Source organism: Calypte anna, chromosome 2, assembly GCF_003957555.1.
Source record: "Calypte anna isolate BGI_N300 chromosome 2, bCalAnn1_v1.p, whole genome shotgun sequence".
NCBI lineage: Eukaryota > Metazoa > Chordata > Aves > Apodiformes > Trochilidae > Calypte > Calypte anna.
The window spans coordinates 78691738-78717573 of NC_044245.1; the positions used below are offsets into that span (position 1 = coordinate 78691738).

Sequence of the window (25836 nt, forward strand, 5' to 3'; positions counted from 1 at the left end):
GAGATGTTCTCCCTCCACACCGTGGCCTGTAGATAAAACAGGTGGTCAGGAGGTGATTCTGAGATTGTTGAAAGAATCAGACAGCAAATGGTTAAGAATTCATCAGTGGAGTGTACAGTCCCTTTGAGTATGTTTATGATCTTCATTAGGCTTAGTACTCTCAGATGTCAGCAGTGGGAATGAACCTATTAATGAGGTCAGAGATGCACTTGGTGTCTCCCATAGAAGTAAGAGCATAGTGGCTAACAGCTACCTCTGGTTCTGAAAAGGGATGGGGATGTGTGGACAGTGTAAATGTTCTGTGGTGCCATCTGGAAGAGATGTGGATGTTGCTTTGATAAAAATGCTTCCTGCATAATATGTCATGGAAATATCGGACGATAAAAAAATATTACTGAATACGTGTGCAACAGCATGTAGATATCCTAATTACAAGTAGGTGTGCCAGCCAGGTATAGCCAGTATCCTAAGGAAATTATGACTAACAAGTTTGTGGGTGGAAAAAGACCTTTTTTTTGCTAAGTATCATACTGTTTGGTGTCTATTTCTTTTATTTGCTTGCATTTCCCCTGTACAGCATGTTAGGTTTCCTTAAAAAGACATATATGGCACAGCAGAGAAACTGGCTGTTTGCTGTGCCTGCCTGTTGAGGATGGTGAGCTGAGCATGGTGTAGCTGACTGGAGGGAAGGAGGTTGTATCTCCCCTGAGAGCAACAAAATATGAGTATGTGGGGAAAGCTGGAGCAAGGAGAAAAGAACTGGAGGAGCAAGGTTAGCTTTGAAACATAACTGGAAGTCCCTGAGAGCGGGGGAGGATACGGAGATGACAGACACTTTGTGAAGTGCACTGCAGTCCTGGGTACCCTAAAAGGTTGATACATTGAGAGTAAAGGCTGGATAGATGGACACGAGTCTGAGTGAGGATGCAAGGGAAGATTTCTTTACAGACTTTATTTATTTCTCTCTGGCTGATGACTTGGAAAAATGAGTTTTGTCTTGATTGCAGGATGAGCAACTAAATAGGACAAAATAAGGAGTTCAGAGGAGTGAGGAAGAAGAAAATGAAAAAGAGGAGTAGAAAATTGCAATAGTTTTGACTGTGTTTTTCCTGTTTTGATTACAAGTAGCTATGTAGCAAAGTTCCCAAACTATATGAGACTTTCATGATATTGATATTTGTGTGAGATCCTGCAATTCTTAAATTCTATCCTTAATTCTTTAATGTTTTGTTTGATTTTTTTTTCATGTTCAAAGTACAAAATTCCTTGTGCATGTGTATTTTGAACAGAGGATATTAAATGCCTTGTTAAAATCTTAACTACCTTAGAGGTAGCTGCTAATACCAACAATGGAGTGGGTTTTTTCACTCTTTCAGTAAATATTTTCATGTTCATCCTATCATATATTTCCCTGAAATCTGAAACTTAGTGTATAAACATGCTGCTAAAAGTAACTGCTAAGAAAAATATTAAGCTATGTGTGTTATCACACACCTTAAACTGTGTTGAACTTTACTTGTGCTTGTTACTTTGGATTCCTGTTTTGCTCCTAATCTGATTATAATCTATTTTGTTAAACTTCTACTGGAAAAAAAAATGCTGTTAATGCTCAAAAACACTTACTTAATGTTTAGAGATAAAAAGTGTTTGTATCCCCCAAACTAGATTTTCTTTTCCAATTGACAGAGAGTGCACTGTTACTTTTATGGTGTATTTAGATGGGAAAAGTATCTGTTAAATCTGACTCTGTATTTGCTACCAACAGAAGGCACTGCATTTTTCTTGTTTATGAACTCATGGAGAGATGATGGACATACCTTTCACTGAAGGGGCATCTTACTGGAATCCAATTTTCAACTTTCACATGAGAGTAAGAATCAACTGTAGGTGCAAATCAGTGGAAAAAGATAAAACCCTAAGAATTGTGAAATCTGTGTGAAAGACACAAAGAAAAGGTTACACAGGAACTTAATGTCTAATATAGAATAAGAGGAGAATTTTACAAGGTAATATTCACAAGCCAAACAGCAGCATCAGCCAACTAATTTTCAGCAAGAAGGTGTAACAAGATAAGTGTAATTCAGCTCATCCTTTCTGAAGGTCTTATCCTACATATGTTATCTGGGCAAAATGCCCCCTGACTTTTAGAAAGTCTGAGCTTTATAGCAGTTATTACATGAATTTGGTCTCCCTAAGATACTTAGGTGTGGTGCAGCAGTATCTCTGTCTAAAACAATGACCTCTTGCTTTTTGGATTTTCTTAGTTTTTTTCTAGACATGTCATGGATTTGAAAACATCTTACAAAATCTGTAAGTGAATTGAATATCTCATTGCAGACATGTGAACACATTTATAGGTAGACTTAGGTTTTCAACAAAGTGGCTGTAAATTTGTTGATATTATGGAAAATTTGCAGAAAATTATAAAGGCTGGCTTTTCTATGTACCATTTCTGCAATCAAGAGAGCCATGATCAGAGTGCATATCAGATCTTTAGACCAACAGTTAACAGGGGTTTTTTGTTCCCTTTGGCAAAAATTTATGAGAACACAATACATGTTTGTGTGGTACCCTAGAGGCTCAGTTTTCTGGCAGTATGATTTTGGTGCTGTAGAATTGAAGGGTTAAGATGACAGGCTGTTTTTAAGGTATAAACGATATGCCGACTTAAAACAAGATCTTGAAAGAAGTCTTTATGGGACAAACTGGTATCTCTTTACTGAGACTACAGTTTGATTTGCACTCTTGGAAATTCTCAGTAAAACCCCTTTCTCAACCTGAAATTAAAATTCTTCACCGCAGGCATGGGTCTTATATTGAGCTTCAAATTTTTGTGAATGTATAGAGATTTATCAGCCTCCCACTGAGCATGTTATTTGCTATATCCAGCACCTGCTAGCTGCAGCAGAGAGGGAGGGCTGCTGTTGGTGGGATCCAGCCTCGGTGCTGCAGGATGCAGCCTAAATGAGCCCATCTCAGGTGCTATGCAGTGAGATGCTTGGAAAGGGCATCCAGATGCCTGCTGCCCTCTGCCCATGTTTTGCAAGGTCAGTGGGCTGGAGTGGGAAGGAGCCACAGATAGGCTGGGCAGGTCAAAGGGAGCAGAGCAAAAGTTGTGAGACTTTACCTATTTGACGTCAACCGCTGGATGTCCACGTAAGATTTTAAGAAGTAGGGGCAGCAGTCGCTATTAAAAATTGTACTTTTGTGGATCATATTTTAGGTAGAGCAAGATGCAGAAGAAAAAAAAGATTTTCAAAGCCTTTTGCTTTATTTTAATCTTGATCTCTTTGTCAGTTTTTTGACTGTTGAAGGCTAGAAGCAGGCCTAGTTTTGTGGACACCTATCTCCAAGCTTCTCTTTAAATTAACAAGATGTCAAAGTGACCACCAAACTAGCCCTGGTTTTTTCAGTGTGGTCATGACTTCTGTTTTACCTTTATGCGTGGGCAGGATAGGGGCTGCCATAGGCCCAGGACAGTAACATCACTTAGCCACAATCCTGCTTCAGCTAAGCCAGATCCCAGGTAGACTGGGCTGGTGGCTGGTGCTGGGAGACAGGAAAGCAGCCCATTTCTCCAGAAACAGCACTTCTGTCACCGCTTCTTCCTGCCTCACTCTTCCCTTGCTGAGGCAAACCCCTAATCTTTGTTATAGTGTTGTGTCTCACCTACACCAAGCTGATTCTAGTCTACATGTCGCTGGCTTGGATTTGGGAGGAGATATGTCAAATGAGAAAAGCTAGAGGGAAAAGGCAAACATTTGCAGTTTTGAAAGCACTTCAAAAGATTGCATGACCATCTGCAAGCATAGTTGGCGCATGAACACTTTTTGGTCCCTCTAAGTATTTGCCTTCTGGGTGCCCCCCGTGTTTGCAGAAGATTTTGTGTCTCTGGCTGAGGCAAGTTATTATTTTGATAGACACAGTCACTGTGGGTTTGCTGTTTAGCTAAATGAAAGCAAAATCTCAGTAGACTGAAAGTTTGCCATAACCTGAAGAGTCACACTTAAGTCAGTGTGCCAAAAGGATTTGTTTAAGCAGGTATATTGTATTGATAAGTGATGACTTTGCTTCAGTTTTAGGTGAAATAATTTGTGTAAAACTGTTGGCTAAAGCTTAAACTTTTTACAGTCCATGAAGGTGGCTGTAGTCAAGGTGGTGTAGAAGTTATTCTGAACTATTAGCTGTTTGGTTTTGGTTTTTGTTTTTTCTTTTAATTGATCTACTCACTGGCCAAACAAGCTTATTTGTGAATGCTCAATTAAGTCACAGATTTGTCTCATTCTCATATTCAGACTATGACACTTCTTTGTTCATTGTGATAAAATTCAAAAGGAAGTAGCAGTCTGCTAGAAGATAATTTGCGAAATGAATCAGAGTGACTCAAAAATGTGTAGGTGTTAGGGTGACAGCTAGTTTCAGTTCATATACCTATTTTGATAACAAGGCAAAGGAGAAAATAGAAATAAAAGTTTTCAAAGAATTTAAAAACAAACACTATTTCTATTGAGCTGTCTTGCAAAAGAGAGGAAAGGAAATCCAACAAAATATATTGCAAAACAGTCCACATTACAATGACGTTGTTTTCAGCAGAACCTTAGCATTATTAGGGTTTTTTGCAATTCCCCATATGTATGTCAAAAGCCAGCAGTCTGTTAATAGTGTGTAAGAGTGTGCTGTGTTAGGATACAATTACGTCTCTGCATTTTCACTTGAAAATATTTTCAGTATTCTAACTTGGTTTTTTACTCTTTTTTTCACAAGGCACCAAAATTTGATTTTGAACTGTGTGTGTTTTAAAATGTTGTGTTTTCCTTGTGTCTTCCTAACACTGAATTTAGCATGATTTTTGCATGGGATGTTTCTGTATGCTGATACTGGTTAGACATTTTAACTGATGCAATTTTATGAAAAGGTCTGATTGTGTCTTAATACGTATTTCGTAAGCATTTAAGCAAAAGGAATACTTTTAAAATGTTGCTATATATGTAAGTATACAAGTGTGTGACTTAATCATCAAATCATACACTGGTTTGAATTGGAAGAGACTTTTAAAGATTATGTAGTCCCATCTCCTGCTGTGGGTATGGACACCTCCCACCACCTCAGGTTGCTCAGAGCCCCATCCAAGTTAACCTTAATACTCTGACTGATGGGGCAATAGATTAATCGGTGTTTTCACTTATCTAGGTTTCTAACAAAGTTATAAGGTAACACTTCTTACTGTAAAATTATGTACTTCAGAACCAAAAGAAATAAAGGGCCAAGAATTGATACAAATTTAAAATATTCAGGTAGTGTAACTTTGACAGGTACTCTGTCAGACAAAACTGCTTTACTTGCATTCAGAGCTCACTGCGTTTTGCTTTCTGTCATTTTAAGATAAAATGCTAGAAGTCATTTTCATGGATCTACAATATATTGAAAATACTCATTTTCTCAAAATGTAATTGTGCATGTTAATAAGAAATTATTAGGAACTCTATTATAAAAATCCGTGTCTTAAATATGTTGTTTTGCCCACAGTTTTGTCATAAGAATTTGACCCAGCTGAAAATAGTCCTGCACCTGGGTGCACTCCTGTTGGTTAAAGTCCTCTTGTTTTGGGAAGGGGGGAAATGAGAGCCACCAAGATTACACATGCCACTTCAAACAGTCTGAATTTCCTTCTGAGCAGATCCAACCTTTAATGTGTATTTGTTTCCAGGCAAAAGATCACGTGGATATTGGTCCTATGGCCCTTACAGTGAGAATCTGTTTTCTATTAACTGGTCTTGGGTTGAAAAATATTGCATGGTTAGTAAGAATCATAAGACAGACTGGATCTCCAGTTCATGGTGCCGGTGGTAACAGAATATAATGAGCTACAAGAGAGATGAGTAAGATTTTTGAGTTGCAAAAGCATTAAGTCAGTTTAAATCTATTGGTTAAGCCACTCAAAACTTGTAATTCATTAATCTTGAGCTGTGGTATGTGAACACAGCCATTGCTGGCATGCATTAAGGCATCTATGTGATCACCCTGTGCTTAGCTCTTTTTTCAAGCTCAGCAGTACAAGTCCCCAAAGTCTTACTTAAGGTGAAATGCGCAGAAGACTGGTTAATGAAGCGTACTCAGCAACTGTCAGCACCAGGTGTCTGGTTTTACCTGCTTTATGGACTATAAATTTGGGGTGGCCATGACTGCCTATTTCTTCCACCATAGAGCCACCCATCCCAATTTGGGGTCTTGAGCCTGGTTTCACCCTTCTGGTGGATCTGACTGCCTTTCACCCCTGTAAGAACTAGAAGAGCCTCACTCAGTGTTGGTTGTGACTCTTAGTTTGACCAGTCCCTTGCTGCTTCTGCATTTTGGTCTCAAGTTAGTGCAGTTAAAATCCCAAGTGAAAGTCTTTAACTGGTGTAAAGGTCTTCTAGTCCAGAAGTGGCATGTTATTTAGACATTCATTTGATGGTTATTTACTCCAGTGGTTTTGAAAATGACGATGCTGTTTGTTTTTGTTTTCCTCATTCTTTTTGAACCCTTGTTTTATACGTGTGTTGTTTCGTTTCTTGTTTGTTTTTATTTTTTTTTTCCCCTCTGCCTAGACCTGGTTAACCATTTCTGTGAACAGGTCCTCAATTTTTTACTTTGTCCCTACTTTCCTGTCGTAGCCCCATCTTCCCCTGGTGTCGACTCCGTACCCTTACAGCGCACAGGCAGTCAACACGGCACACAGAACGCAACCGCGACCTTCCAGAGGGCCAGCTATGCGGCCGGCCCCGCCTCCAATTACGCAGATCCCTACCGACAGCTGCAGTATTGTCCTTCTGTTGAATCACCATACAGCAAATCTGGGCCAGCCATCCCACCTGAAGGGACCTTGGCTAGGTCACCTTCCATTGATAGCATTCAGAAAGATCCCAGGTGGGTGAAACCTTCATTGTCTACTCTTTCTTGCTCGTGCGGAGGTTTGTAATTGTGGTTTGCTTTTGTATGTTTCTGCTCTTTGATATTAAAAAAAAAAACAACAAAACAAACAACAACAGAAAAAACACCTTGATTTGACTTCAATGATTCTGTCTGCATAACAGCTTTGACCTGCAGCTTTACCTTGGAAGGCTCTCATGAGCTCTTCTGTAAAACGAAGTGATAGGGGTGTGGTCTTGAATATGTGTCTTTAGTAGTGCCATCCCTCAAAAGCTTAGGAAAAGGAATTTTCTCTGAAAATGGGAGGAGTGGTATAACTGTTTTGATTTATAACCATTGTGGATTGAATTTTCTAATTGCTTCTTGGGCAGAAGTTGTCACAGCTGTTGGTTTGTCTGCAGCCGATACTTGTTGAAGCTGCAGAAAAGGACACAAGGATACCCTGGTATCGGACAGTGAAACGGTGCAATGTGGAAGCAAACCATAATCTGACATAAACTTCACCCTGTGTGTTGTGCAGACTTCCAATGCCAGCACCTGGTAGCAAAATATGTGTAATACAGCTTTGCAAAAATGGTTGTTACTGTGCATGGGTTTGAAATATATAGCACAACTTTTAATGTTGCTGTGAGGCGTGACCAGCTTGATATACCTATGGAAGGTACGAGGAGGGAACTTTATAGCCATACATACCCCAGGCACAGATGGATTAGAGAAAGTGAGATTTCTGGCATATGGTTTGTATTCCATGATAGCAGAAATGGAAATGCTAACTGAAATCATCAGTGCAGTTGATGGTTTTGTTCAGTTTTCTGATGGAAAAGAAACCAGTCTTTTTTGGTAATGTAAGTTTAAACTTGAAGTTGTTAATTTATACAAGGTTTTTCTGTGGTAGATGGTGCGATTTATTTATTTATTTTTGCTGTGTAGTAGAGTATGGGCAGAGACCAAACATCTTCCCCCCAACAAAAAATGCTGGAGATACTTAAGCAACAATTTAAAAATAATTCTTTGCCTGCATTAAAAAACAGATAATCACAACCTGGTCTAGCTACATATGTAGCGTTATAGCAGTTCCTTCTGTCTCTCCAGTCAGAAATACAACAGCAGCTAAATTTAATGGTCCATCAGAAACATCACTACATTCTGTCATTGTGAGATTTTGCTTGTTGAGAAAACTTCTGAATTTATTTATTTATTTATTTTAGCTTTTGGTATTCCTCTAGAAATTTTAAAAAATACAATGTGAATTCTTCCTCTTCTTCCCCCTGCCCCAGAGAAAACATTGGTAACCTGAGGGAGAGTATTTTTCTGAAACCTTGTTATTTTTATATATTTGTATTCTAGAATTCAAAAGCCTATGGAGGAAAACCAGCTTTGCTATGTAGCTGTCTCATTTTCACACTTACAGAAAATTATATTAGGAGTGTACTAAACCAGAGGAGAAATTACCGTAATCCATATGATATTTTCTTAAGAGATGCACGATTATGTTGAAGGCACTATTCCCTGAAGGCAGTAAAGACATATTTACAGTATGCCCACAAATCTTAAGACATAATATCTTTTTAAAAAGAGCAACTATTTAGTTGCTTTGATAACACCTCCCAACTTTTAGTCAATTATGTATAGGTTATGTGCTTGTAAAAGTAGAGGCTGCCTTGCACATTTTTTGTTTGCCTACTTTTTGGTTCTTTCTCATCTTCTGATACCATTTGTGAATTCATGAGTATTGAGTTCTGTAGGTAAAATAGGAGTAAAGAGACATCGATGTATAAACTGAATTTCACATTATAAACTCTTTTCATGTATAAACTCCTCAGAAGGGATCATGAAATATTTTTGCTAATTATGGTTAGATGGATTGGGATTTTGCACAGTATTTTTTGGAAAAAGAGCTTTGCATCACTCTGATGCCCTTGTTGCTTGAAATAATTCTTACAAAGAAATGTCAACAGCAGTCCTCATTATGTTATGCCTTAGTCCCTAGAATCTGTAGTCCACCCGGGCAGACTGACTTGTGAAACTCTCTGTGGCCTACAACAGTTGCCAATCATTCAGATGTTGGAAAGACAATGTAAAATTGAAAGTTTGATAAAAAGCAACAAAAGCAATCAGGAGACATAAGCTTTTATCTATGGAGAGAGTATGAAAATGTGAATAAATGATGAGTGTGGAAAGGAGGGACCAGAAGACTTTCTATATGCTTCGAAAAATATTATGGAAGGACAGAAATAATTTAGGGCAGCACATGGGAAGCACAATTAGAAATACTGGCTTTCATTAGGAGAAGGAGAGCATGACCTACAAGACAGACTTTCAGTGTCTGTGCTAAGTTGCACTGTATTCCCCAAAGGATCATGCTTTATACATTACATAGAAAACCAACAACAACAAAAACCCACAGCCAAACAAAAAAACATCTTGGTCAGTGGATGGACTTTGTCAGCTGCTGTGTCTTGAGTTTCCTTAAGGACTGATTGCTAACTTTGGTTGACAGATTGACTGGGGCATTTTGTGACTGACGTGGAGAGGAATGGCAGGCATGGTTTTCAGGCACTGAGCCTACCTGTCCAGCCAGGGGTCTAAACAAAGCCTCGCTGGGAGAGGAAAAACTGCAAGACAAAAGCATGCTAATTACAGGCTTCTGGTTGGAGTTTTCTTCATATTAATCAGGTCAAGAGGAGTAACAGATACCCAGAAGAGAATGTACTCCTCCTAATGACCAATCTGAATTTCTAAAACTAAACATTATTTTCTGGAATCTTCCATTCAGGAGGAATTTCCATCTGAAGTCCCAGAAAAATGCTTGGCAGGCACTGATGTATGGGACAAATTCTTCCATTGTTTTCACCATGTAGTTTGATTTACTTATACTCCAGTTTTACATACCGGTTCTGAGCTGACATTTGGCAAATTAAATTTTAGCTCAACATCTGTTCTGCATCATCCAATTGCCATAAAATGCACTGTAATGTTCATTAAGTTAAAGTTTTGGACAAAAACTAGTTTTAAAAGCCATCAAGGTTTTTATTATCAAGGTTGTGGTAGGAGATAATTTTTAATTCATGCAGGTAGACTGTTAGCTGATACAAGCTCATACAGCAGGTAGTGTAAACTCTGTGCATCTGTACTGGCGGAAAGTCTGAGGCTTTGTTATTTAAAAAGGAAATAAGCTCCTTATCAACTGTCAGAAATGAAACTTAAATTTTGCCCGTGGAAAATGAGTACGTTCAATATCAAAGATAAAAGAATGCTCTGAAGAATCTGTAAATTATGTTTACTTCATGTCAAAAAAAGGAAGAGAAGTATGCAGCAGAGCTGTGATAGAGACTGTTTCATGCAGTAATCTTTTACATGAAAAAGTGTCCTAGGAAGGGGAAACAAACCAGTATTTATTTTCTAATTACTGTTTTGCTTTTGGTTACTACTGAACTGTGAATGAGAAAAATAATGAGTATGTTGAAGTATTAGAAATGTATGTTCATGGGATATTTTTCCAGCCTAGTTTCACCTAAGAAAGATTAATGTGTTTCTTAGCACCAACTAATTTTCTAAAGTTTGTTCTCAACACTGAAATGGGCTCCCCAGGGAGATGGCTGAATAACCAATCCCTGGAGGTTTTTAAAAGATGTACAGGTGTGGTGCTTAGGAATATGGTTCAGGTACTGAACTTCATAGAATTAGGGTAATGGTTGGTAGAGTTAGGTTACGGTTGGATTTGATAATCTTAAAAGTCTTATCCAACCAGAATGATTCTGTGTGATGCCGTGATTCCGAGGCTTTAGGGGAACTGAAGAGCCTGAAAAATAGAAATGCTGGAATCCAGCTGTCAGGGTGTGTGCCTTCTGACTTTTACTCCAAATTACCAACCTGATAGATGATTGGTAATTACTTAGTTTTTGAGTTTTCTACTTACTAGGAAACAAAATACGTGTACCACTGCTGGTAAATCACACTTGCTGCATAACAGATGAAAAGTACAGAATTTCCACATCTTTCAGTTGAATACAAACCACTGAAGTTTTGCAGTAAGAGTGGTTTTGCTTCTTCATGAGCTCATTGTGTCTCATTTGATGGGTTGAGTCAACATGTTCCTCCATTGCTTTGTGACTTCTCTTACCTGTTCTTATTTGCATACCTGGCAACACACATCATGTTCTCCAAAACAGCTGTAAAAAAGCTGAGTCAACAGCAAGAATTTTGTGGAGTACATTCCACTAAGGGTATCAAAATGCATTTCAGAGTTCAAATGGCCATTTTCATATTGCATTGAATTATATTGCTCTACCCTTAAACAGTTTTCCTTTATGGCATTTGCTTTCTCAAGAGATGTGTTTCAGAACTTCTAGAACTGTTTATTCAGAAGGAATGAGATAATTTAGTGAATGAAACTATGTTCATTCTTCATTATAAAGCAGACTGCAGTAATGATTGAGCTTTCATTTAGAAAAAAGAAAAATGCAACACAACCCCACACTACCATTCAAACCACTAACATCAGAGTCATGTTGCAACTTTAAATGAAAGCAAAATTTAAAAAACCAGCTATGTTGTACTGCTTCTCACCTTTGGAACTGAGTATAGGTCAACACAGAAACAGGTCTTTCCATGTATTGGATGATATAGTTGTAATACCTTGAGACTTTTCTTCTCTGTTCTCTTTCTGTGTCAACTTTCCATTTCATTACCTCTGCTGATCTTAATTTTCTCCTAAGCAGAAGATGATGGTGCTATGTATCTGACTTGTAAACATTTGAATTTCTTTCTGTCCACTCGTGGAAGGAAATAAATAAGGTCATAACATATTGTGTGCAATCTTAAATTTACAAACTCGTGATTTAAAAATAATTTTAAAAAATTATTTAAAAATAATTTTTCTTTCAAAATTCAAGCTTTACAGAGCTTTCTTTTCTTGGAGGAAAAGTGATAGAAATAATACAAACTCCAGTTAATTTTCTGTGCTTCAGTAAAACTGCTTATGAGATGAGCACACAGTGTTTGGAACGTGGCCTGTTAAAAGGTAAATGTTTTCCAAGAGTCTTCACCATATATTTAATCTCACTTTGTTCCAAGGATTGTCTCAGTGCTAATAGTGTTAGTTGACTGTAAATCTGATTAGTAGCCAGGAACTTAAACAGTGTAAGGCTGTGAGAAAAGAAGAGTCTAAACCTGCATTTGTGGGAGGCTGGACATCTCGGAGGCAACATGTCTGGTAGATTTTTGGGAAGGGTTGTCACCTTCAGAAAGAAACTTCTGGTGGGGTAGCAGGCCTTGCTACAGCTGGTGGCAACGCTGTGCAGCACTGCTGTGCTCAGTTATGAGATGTGGGATTGGATTTTCACAACCCAGAAAGCTGTTGGTGCTGGTTCTCTGCCATAACTCTCTCACTCAAGAGCTGGAAGACTGAAGTTCATATTCCTGGTCTGGATGGCACAGAACAGTGCTTGCAAGATGTGCCTCCACATTTTTATATGACAGAATGTGAGCTAGGCAGCTCTTCTTTTCACTCAATAGATTTCAAGGGTCCCTCTTACCCTTACCTGAATTTAACAATTAAGTAAAGGGGTAGGTGATTCTCCCCAAATGGTGGTGGTGGAGAAGCCATGAGAATCGTTCTGCTTGTGCATCTGAGCATGTAAATAGCAATCTAGGCTTACTTCCAGAAGTAAATGGTTCAACTTCCTACCTCCTGCTAAAAATATTTTGTATCAAATATACATGGGCCATGCACCCCTTGCATTGGTAGAACCAAGCAGATGGTGTTTGAGCGTTTTCATTTTGTAGCTCTGTGTTTAAGTATATCTTTCATTCAGCATGAACTACCTGGTTTATCATCCCTGTGTAAAAATTGTATAGTCTCTCAGGCTTTAATGTATACTCCTCTGAGAATGAAAAACTGATGCTAAAAGAAAATAAAACTGAAAAGCCTGAACTGCATAAAAATACAACCAATTCAAGAATAGGTAGTCTGGTGCAAACTGCAGTTCCTCATACAGATTCTTTCTACGTAGAAGTCATGAAATTTTGCTTACTGCACAAAACAGCTTTAAGAAAATATAGCAGGTATAATAAAATAAACAGTATAATCTGTCTCCCCCTCAAGCTGTAGGTAGCCAAGGGTGAAGCCTCCTTTCTTACAATAGGTGAGATGGGAATCCATAGACTATCTTGCAGTCTTAATTTGGGATTTCAGAAGACTGATTTAGCTGAATCCCTGTCTGAAAAAGATTTGCCTAGAGAATGTTTAGTTTTGGCTTGAGTAAGGCAAAAAAACCCAAGGAGTTAGCTGGTCCACTGAAGCATCAACTTCTGGTGAAGTAGAGGAGTGGTACCTAGAACTAGGAAAAATTACTTCTGTGAATTTGCTTTATGTGCCAACAGTTCCTTTCTTCCCGCTGTCTACATCAAGATGACTTATAGCTGTCTGGGGAGGCACTGGACATAAATGAAGTCATTTCACAGTGCAGCAAATGCAGTTCAGTACTCACAAAAGCATCCACCTATATTTGCATATTTTTTCTGTCCAGAATTTGCCCTGTTGTTTTAGCAACCCCCTTTCTCTGGAACAAATGCTTGGGGAAATAAAAACCAATGCGAACAAAAAACAACAAAACCCTCCAAAACTGAAGTGTGCACTACAGCACTAAAATGTCTGTGCTTTTAGCTCATGGAACACTAGTATCCACTTTCTCTTCTCTGTGACTAATACCATTTTATTGACAGTGCAGATGACTACTCCATTTTGTTGCCATCCTATCTTTAAAGAAATCTGATCCTATCATTAACAAACCTGTCCAACTATAATCACAGAACATCACAATTTCAGTATATCACAGTAGCACAGACAGGGCTGGTCAGTGTAGTTTGAAAAATGAGTCTGTCCAGAAATGCTTACAGTTCCTAAACCATCAGTAGCATAAAACATGTTGTATGTAGCTGTTGTATTTGATAGGTTGTGTATACAGTATACAGGTATAATTTTGGGAGAGATGTTGCCTCTTGTTTTGATCTGAAAGTTTAGTTCTTAAAAACCTCTCCCTCCACTTTATGCTGGAGAGAGAGAAGTGAAAGAGTACTTACCTGTTTGTCAGTGTCGCAGAGTGTGCAGGACAGTGGGAGGGGATAAGTGCACAACTCAAAACTGGAGGGAGATGTCTGCTTTTTGGATAAATTCCTCCCACCCAATAATGCAGGTCTACCGCTTGAAGAACAGCAACCAAGCCCTTTCTACCATTTCTTTCTTCATCTGTTCCATGTTTTAATGTTTTCATTTATCCAGGAAAAATTGTGTGGACAGTATTCCTCATCCTTATACTGTATATATCTTATTTCAGTTTCTTGAACAGCAGAATGGAGCTTCTAATGGTGAATATATGGCTCAATGCAGTTTTTGCCTTTGTTTGCCACACATCTTTCTCAGTACCCTGTGGCTCATTTGCAAACTTTGACAGATGCAAAATCTCCGTGGTGCTTTTCTGTGATGACAGACTGCAAGAGCCAAAAGATACTCTGTTTTCTAAGCAGACATTAAAAACATGGAAAAGAACCATAGTTTTAGGCTTTACTGGGCTAATGTAAGCTATTACACTCTTCTGGCAAGATAAACTACGTAAGCTTCTCAGTAGTAGCTCTTGGACACCTCATCAGCCAAATAGATAATAATGATCTTACTGCTTACAGGGATGTGGAGAGTAAATTTGTAAGGTGCTTTGAAGTTCAAAGGATGATCTTGATCTTCCATAAGAAACATGAAATGAGGGAGGGGAGAAAAATGTGCTAGGTGGAGAAGATGAATAGGGAAAATTTTGAATAAGCTTGCTGAAATCAGGACACATGGTCTCAAATTTTCTCATTTAAAAAAGCAACTGAAAAAATCATCCTCAACACTGAGACATAAATTGCTGTGTAGAGGTTCTTAGTGTCCAAAGCTGGATCTTAGCATGATGTTTTACAACTACTATATAAGCAGGAAATAAAAGCCAGTTAATTTTGTAGCCATTGCACAAAAGGAATCATTGAGAGTGCATGAAAGTTCCGTAAGAGAATAACACCAAGAGTGTATTGAAGTAATTTTTCTAGTGTAGTTTAGGTAAAATTGATGATAGCTTTTATGAATTAAGTGCCTGAATTGAAGATCCATACCTCTATGTAGAACATGTTGGATGGAAATAGACTGCTCTCTCTCAGCTCATTCAAGATCAGAACCTGATGGGAGGTCCAGCCCCTTGCCTTTTTTTCTCTGGTGCATTGCTCTTCCTCTGGTGATCTTCACCACTGAGATCTTTCTTTCTTACCCCACTCCACTGCCCTACTCTAGGAGCTGAATGAAAAAGTGAGGTTCACACACACATCTCGGTTTATAGCATTAAGCAAGTGGTTTCCTAGGAAGCAAAAGCTGCCACTAATCCCATAGAAATCCTACAGGCATAATTGCCAAGGAAACTCCTAGTCTCTTGACTTCCTGAGAAATATTTCTTTTTTTTTTATTTATTGTTTTGTTTTGTTTTTGTGAGTTTGTTTGGTGTTTTGTAAGCCACTGCAGCAACAGTGGGATCATTTGCTGTTTAATAATTTGAGGCCCACGTTTATCCTTAACCATGCAATGAAGTAGAGGGATCTGGATAGAGATGAGAGACTGGAAAGAGATGAAAAGATTTTCTTAGCCTAAAGGAGGGCAGAGTGCGAGCTCTTGGTTTCCTGAATGTACCAAAGGTAAAAATATTGAGGAAAAAGGCATGTGGTGGAATGAGGAGTTGTGCAAATGCTGTCCCAAGATAAAACAAGTAATTTACTTCAGGAAATGAGAAAAAGCTACACATTTTTAAAGAGCAAATTACTTGGAATTTAGTTTTTTATTCTTTAAAAATAATTTGAAGTTAGCTTGATAATCCTTTTGTTTCATCCCAGGATGTGATATGTTTGGTTCATATGCTTCGTATCAAAGTGGAGAGCTGATTTTTCTTTTATTAATAGAATAGTAGTGACTTAGAAGGCACACTAAAGATTAACTAGTTCCAACCTTGCTGCCATGAGCACAGACATCTTCCACTAGACCAGGTATCTCAAAGTCCCATCCAGTCAGGCCTTGAATAACTTGGGATTTTCCCCAGCAGGTCCATGTCCTTGTGTCGGGGTATCCAGAACTGGACATAGTACTCCAAGTGGAGTCTCATGAGAGCAGAGCAGAGCAGAGGGCCAGAATCACCTCCCTTGACCTGCTGGCCATGCTTCTTTTGATGCATCCCAGGATACAGTTGGGTTTCTGGGCTGCAAGCAGACATTGCCAGCTCATGGTGAGCTTCTTCTCATCAACCAATACCCCCAGGTCTTTCTCCTCAGGGATATTCAAAATCCACTCCCTACCCAGCCTGTATGTGTGCGTGGGATTACCCCAACCCAGGTCCAGGATCTTGTACTTGGCCTTGTTGAATTTCATGAGGTTTTCATGTGCCTGCCTGTCAAGGTCCCTCTGGATGGTTTCCCTTCCCTCCAGCGTGTTGACAGCACCACACAGTGTGGTGTCATTTGCAAACTTGCTGAGAGTGCATGCAATGGCACCATCAGTGTCACCAAAAAAGGTGTTGGAAACAGAATTGGTCCAAATATAGACCCCTGAGGAATGTCAGTCGTCACTGATATCCACTTGGACACTGCGCTGTTGACCACAGCTCTTTCAGAGTGCAACAATCCAGTTCCTTATCCTCCCAGTGCTCCATCTGTGGAGTCCATGTGTCTCCAATTTAGAGACAATGATGTTGTGTGGGACAGCATCTGCAGCAAGGTGGGAAATTGCCATAGTATTTCACCTTAGCCACAAGGTGTCATGGGGACAGCCCGTAACCACAGTGCCTCTTGGCATGCTCGTTGAAGGGGACTTGACCATGGGATGGACTGGGGGGGGAAATGGTGCTTACTGGAGACTTGCTGATCCCCTGCCCCTTGTGTTACTGGCAGATTTAAGGGCAGATGGATGTTGTTTGTGTAGCCAGGGATCACCAGATCTGAGTGGTGACAGGTTGGACCAGCCTCACTGAGCACCAGCTGAAGCTGCTACTTCATTGCATGGAGGAGCCAAGGGAGCCACAGCTGTGAAGCCCAGGAGATTCTTGCTAGGGCTTCAGGAAGTGGATGAACCTGGAGGAAAATGCAGAGTTTTGTATTTCTGTAGAGTTGATACTTCCCTGTTGGCTGAATTGCATCACTGCTGTGCCCTTTCGGATTCAGTACTTGGAGCTGTGTGTCTCTGAAACATGAGCACTCAGTTAGTTACCTGCTTATAGTCAGGGTGTCTGGGCCTACTCACAACAGGTAATTTTCTGTTAATAAAGTTTACTTCAGCTGAAGATACACAATGTTTGAACTGCTTTAGTCAATTGTAATTCAAGTCCAGTGTTTCAAAAATAGAAGTGGCCTCTCTTGTTCCATGATGCAATGCTGTGATTACATAGGTGTTCATATCACCATGCCTACATTTATGGTCTTGAATGGATAGGGTTTTATATTTTTCCCTGCAAGACGTTGGCTTCTGTAAGAGGTTACTCTTTTTATGCCTTTTGGAATTTTCTGCATATTTCTGTGATTCCTTCCAATAGCTTTTAATAGTGAAGTCTTGACATTTTTCTGTATTGGAGCGTTTGCCAAATGTCTTGTAAAGCTCTGGCTGAACTCAGATTGGCACACATAGGATCCTTACGATGTTTTTATGTTAGATAGCTTTTTCAGGAGAAGGAGTTTGATTTCTCCTGTGGTTTCACCATCCTAGCTGAGAACGGAGCTTGCTACAGGTAGCCAAATCGCAAAGCCTCTGTTTAGGTAAAGCTTTTCCTCTTGTGTATGTAGAAATTCTTTTAAATACATAAAATCATCTCTGTGGGAGGAGATCTTTGCATAGTCTTCTCTAGTGGATGCTTTTTTCATCTGTCAATTTTTAAAATGAAATCTTATCCTAAACTGTAAAGGTTTTATCTGCAGCCACAAAGGGATCCTGTCAGCCACTGCATTTTCTGTGCCATGGCTCCAGCAACCATCTGTTACCTTTATTCTTCTGCACAATTTGGTCACTGGAAAAGAGGTAGGGGGGAAAAAAAAACAACAAAAATCCAACAACCAACACAAAAAAACCCCTCAAAACCCCACAGAAGAACACTGCACAAAAGCTTACTTCTGAAGTACATGAGTTTATATACATTATTTCATTAGAAGCGAGGGTCCAGTTCTTTGATCTGATAAAGAAACTTCGCAGCATTTTGGTTACACTGTGCAGGAAGGAGGAGGAGATTAGTTTTTAGAGAGGGAACTTGCTAAATGGAATTTTCCTCATGCTAGCAACAGCAAGCCTGCTGCACTCTTGCTGCACTTGAGACACAATCCTCCATTTCTCCGTGGGTGGCTGTGTATATCTTAAAGGCAAGTCATAAGGGTGAAAACACTGTTCTTTTGATTACCTTAAAATATGTTTGCACTAAAGTTGTCTCCCAAGAGGAATGCTGAGTTGGAGAGGCGAGTGGGATCTGCATTCAGGTTTGGCTGCTCTGCTGGGTTGTAACATCATTGGAGATTTTGTGCTGTTGAAAAATATCTGTGCAGGACCATTCCATGAATAAATTCAAGAGCTGGTGTCTCAAAATATGCATTGAACACCTCTCCAGCTTTTCCTTTCTAATTATGAGTGCCTCCTGATGCAGTTTTTAAGTCAGCTAGGTGAAAACACTGTTGTGGAGGAGCCTGTTTATCACCCTCTATATGCCTGTAATCCTGTCGGTTGTACACATGGGCACAGAGAAAATGAGCCTAATAGTTTCTGATCCCCAGCACCTTTATTACTTGGCCAGCCTTACTTAGTAATAATACAGTGAACAGCTTCTCAGAATAACTTAAAATGTGAATGCAGAAGCCTCTGTCATGTCCTGCTACATGTTCATTGACATAAATATCAGTCTGTTGCTGGCTTTAGATCTCTTCTATCCCTTTGTTATTCAAAACAAAATCAGTTTGTCTGAGATTTTGCTTCTTATTCATGTTAAATATGACTTAGTTTCACTGTTTTAGTGAAGTTTTTGTGAGTTTTGTTTTTAAATTAACAGTAGTCATGGGATAGGAGTCAGCTTCTGAGCTGCCTTTCAAGAATTCATGATGAGAAGTCTCCTACTGTTGCTACAAGGGAAAAAAAGTGTTTGGGATGGGTGAAGGGAAGAACTGGTAAAGCTGTTTTTCTTCAGAAGAGTGTTTTGAGGGTAAAAAAATTCACAAAAAAAACAAGCTATGCAGCAGAGTCTCAAATTTATTTCAGAGCATTATTTATATTGTCTCTATACATTTAAGAATAGAATGTATGGCAGAGAAACGAGAGCTGGTAGGTGACAGCTGACAGATGCAGAACGGTAAAGGTAGCCTGTCACACTTGTGTTGACAGTTTTGGTGCAGCCTGAGGGATAATAAAATGCACAAAATAGTTTTCAGAAGCATTTTTAAAAAAACTGTTCATGAGCTTGCTTCTCTAACATTTTGAACTTTTTTTAGAGAAGGAGTACTCTGCACAAGATGTCGATGTCGTTCCTTGGTATCATGGGCTTCTTGGGAAACCAAAGCTCATGGCACTCCCAGTTGTGCTGAATATAAGCAATAGAAGTGAAATCTTCCAGTCTTTTTGAAGAGGAAATTGCATTTACTTTGTAGCCTAACTTTGAATGAAGTAAATGCAGCAATGCAAATAAACTTCTAAATGAAAATTTGACAGTGAGTCTTGATCAAAAATAGTCAAGAAGCAATTTTTTTTTCCTTAGGAAATCCATTTTCATGAAATCAAGTAGATAATTTTATGTGTCTTTTTATTACATAAGATGAAAACCAGTGATTTTCAGAATTCATGAGAAACACAAGCTTTCTCAGCCAATTTCTTCCAAAGTGGTCTTGTAGTTTACTTGTGTCTGTTAAACATGACATGAGTCTCTTAGGCTGTTCTGAGCAGCTAGAAGCAGTTTAAGAGTTTGGGTTTTTTCTACTTTCTGACAGAAAAAAACAGTTTGATTCAAACGAGAATAACATTTCTTGGATAGTATCTGTCTATCAAAATAACTATCACTGAAATGTTAAGATGTCAATGTAACAAGGGAAATAATTCTATTGCTAACACCACTGTAAAGATTTTATTTTAAACTGGATGTCATGAAGGCAGCTTTACAATTTTAATTAAGCCTATAGAGAAACATGTTTTGTATTTTTCTAATAAAGATGAAGTTTGAACGCATTCCTCAGTGGTGAAAAAGAAAAGCAAATAAACTTGTAGCAGAGTGAATAGTAGTTTCTGTATGCTGGCATTTGGTTTTGCTTAGTGACTTGAGGGAAAAAAAATAGAATGATGTTTTGAAATAAAAGCCAGGGGGGAAAAAATGGAAACTAAACAGAGTAAATGTAGCTTTTGAGTTTTCTGGAAATCGAAAGACCTATTGAGTACTTCAAAAGCTCAGAGGGAAAAAAGATGGCTGCTTTCAGCCGAGTGATGTAGTGTTGTAAAAAAAAAAGTGATCTTAGTTTCTTTTACGTCCAGGAAAGAACAATTTGGGAAGCACCATTTGCTTTCTTGTTCTCATCAAACCCATGTAGAATTTGGGGGTTTAATACTGAATACTGAATTCTCTTGGGATCCCATTGAAAAGGAGGCTGGTGTGAAGACGTATTTCTCTGTGTACATGCACATGAGAGCGATAATGATGCAGCTTTTGTGAGAATATGCAGCTTGGAATGGAGACTCAAAGAACTACCAGCCTGTATCACTTTTTAAGATGTAAAACAAAGGTAAAAACATGGATTTGTCCTGCTGTTTCTGCAAATCTTACTAGTATTTAAATGGTCCAGTGGTTTAATTCTAGTGTATATGCATGGATTTTCTGTACATTATATAAAAGTGCACATCTCTATTCTAAAAAGCTCACGTTCAATTCTAAAAAGTGCATGTTCAATTTGAAATTAAATGCAGCATTTCATTTCATTTCTTCATCAGTGGACTGGTAAAGAAAAAGAGAAAGTAGAAAGGAAGACAGGGTTTAAAATAAAAGCAGTGTATTTTTTCATGTTAATTAATTATGTCGAGATTTATTTCTCTGAATCAGTTAAAAGCTTTTATTTTTCTCAACAAATAAATACTGGTATTCCTGGAATACTTTTAATGTAGCCATATTTCACTGTTATTCTGGTAAACATGTCTCAATAGAAAACCCAAGCAGTTTTTAAAAATTTAAAAAAGGAGGTAGTTTCTAAATATGTTAGCTGTGAAAGCATGTAGAAGGATGCTGTATGAAAATTGCAAAATCTTTTTGGAGAACATGAACAAATATGTACTCAAGATTGGTGTTAAAAGAGCATTTCAAGGAATGAATCAAAGATCAGAACTGTGAAGGGACCTTAGACTTCCATGAAAACTGTGGAAAATGTAGCCAACTATACCGAATAATCTCATGCTCTCATCTTGTAAAAAACAAAACTGCTGTGAAAGCTTTGTTGCTGAAGTAACAAAAAATCATGTCTTTCAAATAGGCGAATAATCAAGGTGCCCACATATTAAGTCTAGTCAGCTATCTCAGAATTCTTACCTTTTTTTTTAACCAATCCACACTTAGTATTTGCTTAGTTTATCTTCCTACATAAATGTAGTGTAACAGGGCAACCAGGTGCCCCTAATTGCCAGGTAGTGGGCATGAGCTTGTGTCAAGCCCACCTGTGCCTAATTAGGGTGGGCCCCCACTGCGCATGAGCAGGACCAGGGGGGCAATAAAAGGTGAGGCTTGAAGCACAGGCTCAGCTCAGTCCTGAGCAAGCCAGCAGAGAGGTCAGTTGCTCTTGGAGCAACAGCACCGATCTGGGCTAGTCAACTCTGAGAGCCATAGGCTTAGAGCATTGCTCCTGAGTCTCTGCTGGAACACCTGGTTGGACCTTGAAGCGCCGTTCCCTTAGAGAGGTTCGTCTTGCTACACATAAACTATTAAGTTTGTGTATTAAGTCAAACTTTTAGTCTGTGCATATGTTGGGATTTCTCAGAAAGCAGAAGCACAGAGCAGAGGATCTTCCACAGTGGCAGGAAGCTGAAAGACCTCCTGCTTCTACCCAGCCTACAACCTTGATGCAGTTGGTAGGAGCTTCCGTCTTAGTTGATAAAATATAAACACAAACTATAAATATACACATAAACACAAAAAAATGTATGCAGCATGTATACATATATAGACTCTATAGTCAGTGTATATGTGTCATGAACCTGTGTGCTGTCATATACGTGTTCAAGTGAGGACATGGGCCATAGCAGCAGGATGTGATTTTTTTTTTTTCAGAGGTACGTGAATTTACTTTGTTTTCTAAGAAACACAAGGGTAGGTGATTTGTGAGTTGAGTCTTTCTTCTTGCTTCTTGCTCATACAGCTGGCTGCTGCTGAAATTCATTGTGTAAATGTTTGAATTGAGCAGAGGTTCCTTGGGGTGGTTTTTTGTTGTGTTTTGTTTGGGTATTTTTTTGTTGTTGTTTATTTGGGTTATTTTTAAGGACAGTTTTCCCAGGTCAGAGTCTTAGTTTTACTTTTTAGGGTTAATAATTTTTCTGAGGACTTGCAGAGTAATTGAAAATTATTACTTGTTGCATCATATAAGAAGCTTCTTTCTTTTGGTTAGGAAGCAGACTCCCAACTTGCTTTATGGGGAATTAAGTTTTATATATGTGATGTTTATGTTTTATAGCCTGTTAGAGGAGATTACTCTCCATGGAAGCTCCAGAAATTAGGGGAAGCAATAAAAGCCAGGGTCTTGGTTTGGTTTGTTTTTTTGCTGGCTAATGCTTGGGAATCTCAAAAACCCTGCAATACTACAAACCTAGTAAGAGTCAGGTGAATCTTCCTCGTCTGTTACCCTACCTGCAAATGAAAGATTTCAGTCTCTGAAGTCCTTAGAATAGATATTTTCTTCCTGTCATGTTCACTTGTTTGACACTTAAACTAGACATAGTTGAGTGATCTTTAGCAAGTAACTAAAAATATGCAAGAGAGTGACAGATATAAATCTAGTATGAATTAAAATGGTCATAAGATTGACAGGGAAACATATCTTCTAAATTTATCAAAGAGAAAAGCAGAAAAATCCTTATGAACTAAAGTAAAATAGGCTTGCATGGATACAGGATTCAAAATTATTTTTCTTGTGTTAACTACTAACTTACCTGATGAAAGAGAAGGAATTCAGAGCAGGATTTCATTAGGGGTACATAAAGTGGTGCAAGTGACTGGAAGAATGGAGCTGAATTGTTACTTCCACAAAAAGATGGAAGAGGCAGTGTGATGCTACTTCAGCTGTGAAGTACAAGGCTTAGTGCCTCATCATTCAGGAATGAAAACAGAGCCAAATACAACTTAAATTTGGCTGTGGGAGAGAGACACATACTTGCTGAAGGACATATTCCTTGCTATACTTCAGGCAGTATGTCTTTGCTGTATCAGACATTTGTTTCTGACTTGTTTTTTATTTAAGTTTTCCTTACTGGCAGTTTTTTAGCAGGAAAGCCTGAAGTTTTCAGGAGCGGGTCTAGTTGACAGAAGAAGCTGTGAGTGTTGACTCTAAGCTGCTGTTGAGAAATTATTTGTGGAATGGTTAACCCTTTGTCTATCAGGCCTCAGGGAAACAATACTACAAATTACGCCTGGATTTCCTTTATCAAAGTTACTAGATATGTGTTACGTATTTTTAAAAAATGGCCCTCACTTCACCTTGGAGTTCAGTGAGTGTATGCATATCATATTGATGACTGAAAGACAAAAACCAGGGTTGGTGTTTGTTTTACAGGTAGGAAACAGGTTTTTTTCACAGTGAGATAGTTGCTCTTTGAGTTAACTGGGAATGCTTAGGAGAGGATGCCTTTTTTTGCCTTCCTTCCTCTACCTGACTACTCTACAGATTGGAGCAGAATTAAGGCAATTTGTGACATGCCATGTGAAAAAAAGTGGTAATCAGGGATTTTCTGTCTTGGAAAGCTAATAAATATTTTCAGAATTAAGGCTGACTGGAAAGCAATGACTTGACATTGCAGTTACTTGCTTTATAGTATACCAAGCTCATGTTCTCAGTAATTTTAGAAGTCCTTTATAAGAATTCTACACTCCAAAAAAATCAAGAACAAAGGATGAACCCTGCCTTTCCCCATAGAAGGCCACTTGGTGAGGTTTCTGAGGGTTCTGATAGCAACAGATTTAAAGTTACAGATAATAAAAAAAACATGAATTAAAATATGGAATTACTGAATGTTTGTTGTTTTAAAGTTATTTTAATGTGTGCTGAGATTAATTGGTTTGTGTCTTCATTCTGAATTTACAAAACAATTTAAATGTTATAAATGATTTCAAACAAATTTCAATTTGTTCTGTATTTTATCTTGTTATTTTATATGATCAAAGAAGCACATAAACATACTCAGTAGGACATGCCCTTCTACAGCTTTTTATGAAAGGAGTTGTACAATTTGATTTCAGTCTTTGTATTCTAAAATACTATGCTCTGCTTTCAAATGCATGAATAAAGTTTTTGTTTAATTGAATTTGAGTGTAGAGAGCATCTGAGGAGTATCTAATGATGAGAGGAGGAGGTTTTTCCAGTGGTTTCTCGTAGGATGTCTTTCTTTTTCTCAATCTGATTTACGTTATAATTTCAACTTTGCTGTTTGTTTTGATGCCAGCTTAAGCTTTTCTGTGAAGCAGTAGCTACTAACTTGACAAGAAGCTTAATTCACTGACTGTTTGCCAGTCAAGTAAACAAAACATAATAGGCCAAATTGGGGAAAAAACCCAAATTCTTAGTGTCTCGGCAATTACATGAGTGTTTCCATGGAATCTGATTGGGATGAGAGGAAAGAGTGCTACACTAATAATCCATGTCTGAGATGCCTTTGAAGGAAAAGTTAATCCTCATTTGCAGCCACCCACAGTGAGCAATTCTTTTGATACCAGTTTGATCATAGCAGTGTAAAGGTTTTGTGAGTGTCACGAGTACCCAGGATAGCAGAGCTGTACAAAATCACTGTTTCTTTCTGGTGTACATACTGCATATAGATATTATTAGAGCAGCCTGTGTTGGTTGCAAAGTCATGACTTGATGTGGTGTAATCATTTACTTAGTTAAACTGGTTTGTACCAATGTATTTAAATTAAGTTAATTTACCTGACTTTTTTTTAAAGGAGATTAAATTGTATAAATACCTCAGTATTTAAGAGGTTTTGTGAGAGATCTTCATTTTATTTAGAAAATTCACCTTTTCTGCTTGAACATTTGAGTTCAATTCATCTGGAGCAAAAGGCATAGTATCTAATTCACAAGAAATGCTTGAAAATTTACTGGTCCACAGATACAAAACCAAGTGGAAATTGTTTTCAACCCCTGTTAAAGTTCCTGGTGTTGAAGATGGTGCCACTTTTCCCTACAGTTAAATGTGTCATTGTTGTGCAGGCAGCATAAATTACATAATACAAACCTGAGCTAGGTAGTCTGGATTTTGTTAACAATGTGCAGAGCCAAGATTGTTCTGCAAAGTAATAAAAAAAAAATAAAAATGAGGTTATCAGTTGCTCTCTCAGTAGGTAGTTGAGGCAGCTATAGCTGAAACCTAGTTTGAATTGTCAGCATAAACTGTAGCTTATGCATACTCCGAAATTACTGAATTCTCCAATGAAAATTGTCATGGATTGTCAAGATCTATTCGCTGTATGTGAAAAAAGCTGTCTGTCTCTGCAGCTTTCAGGGGACAGTATTTGAATGTGTGACTGTGTTCACAGCATATAGTTTTCCTAGTGTGACTTGGTTCTGATTCTGCACATTTTATCAACCTTACTTTCCGTTGTTGTCTTCAGCAGAAGCCTGATCATACTGAGGGAAGTGATACACTTACCTGTGTGGGTGTGC

The 25836-nt window shown here is 38.4% G+C and overlaps 1 protein-coding gene across 1 annotated transcript in view; it reads left to right on the top strand.

Moving 5' to 3' along the window:
• Positions 1–25836, top strand: part of CTNND2 (catenin delta 2) — a 522813-nt gene that overhangs the window by 284718 nt on the left and 212259 nt on the right. Inside the window, exon 8 of the mRNA XM_030444848.1 lies at positions 6654–6906. Coding sequence (XP_030300708.1) covers positions 6654–6906 — 253 coding nt within the window. The remainder of the gene's footprint in view (positions 1–6653; positions 6907–25836) is intronic.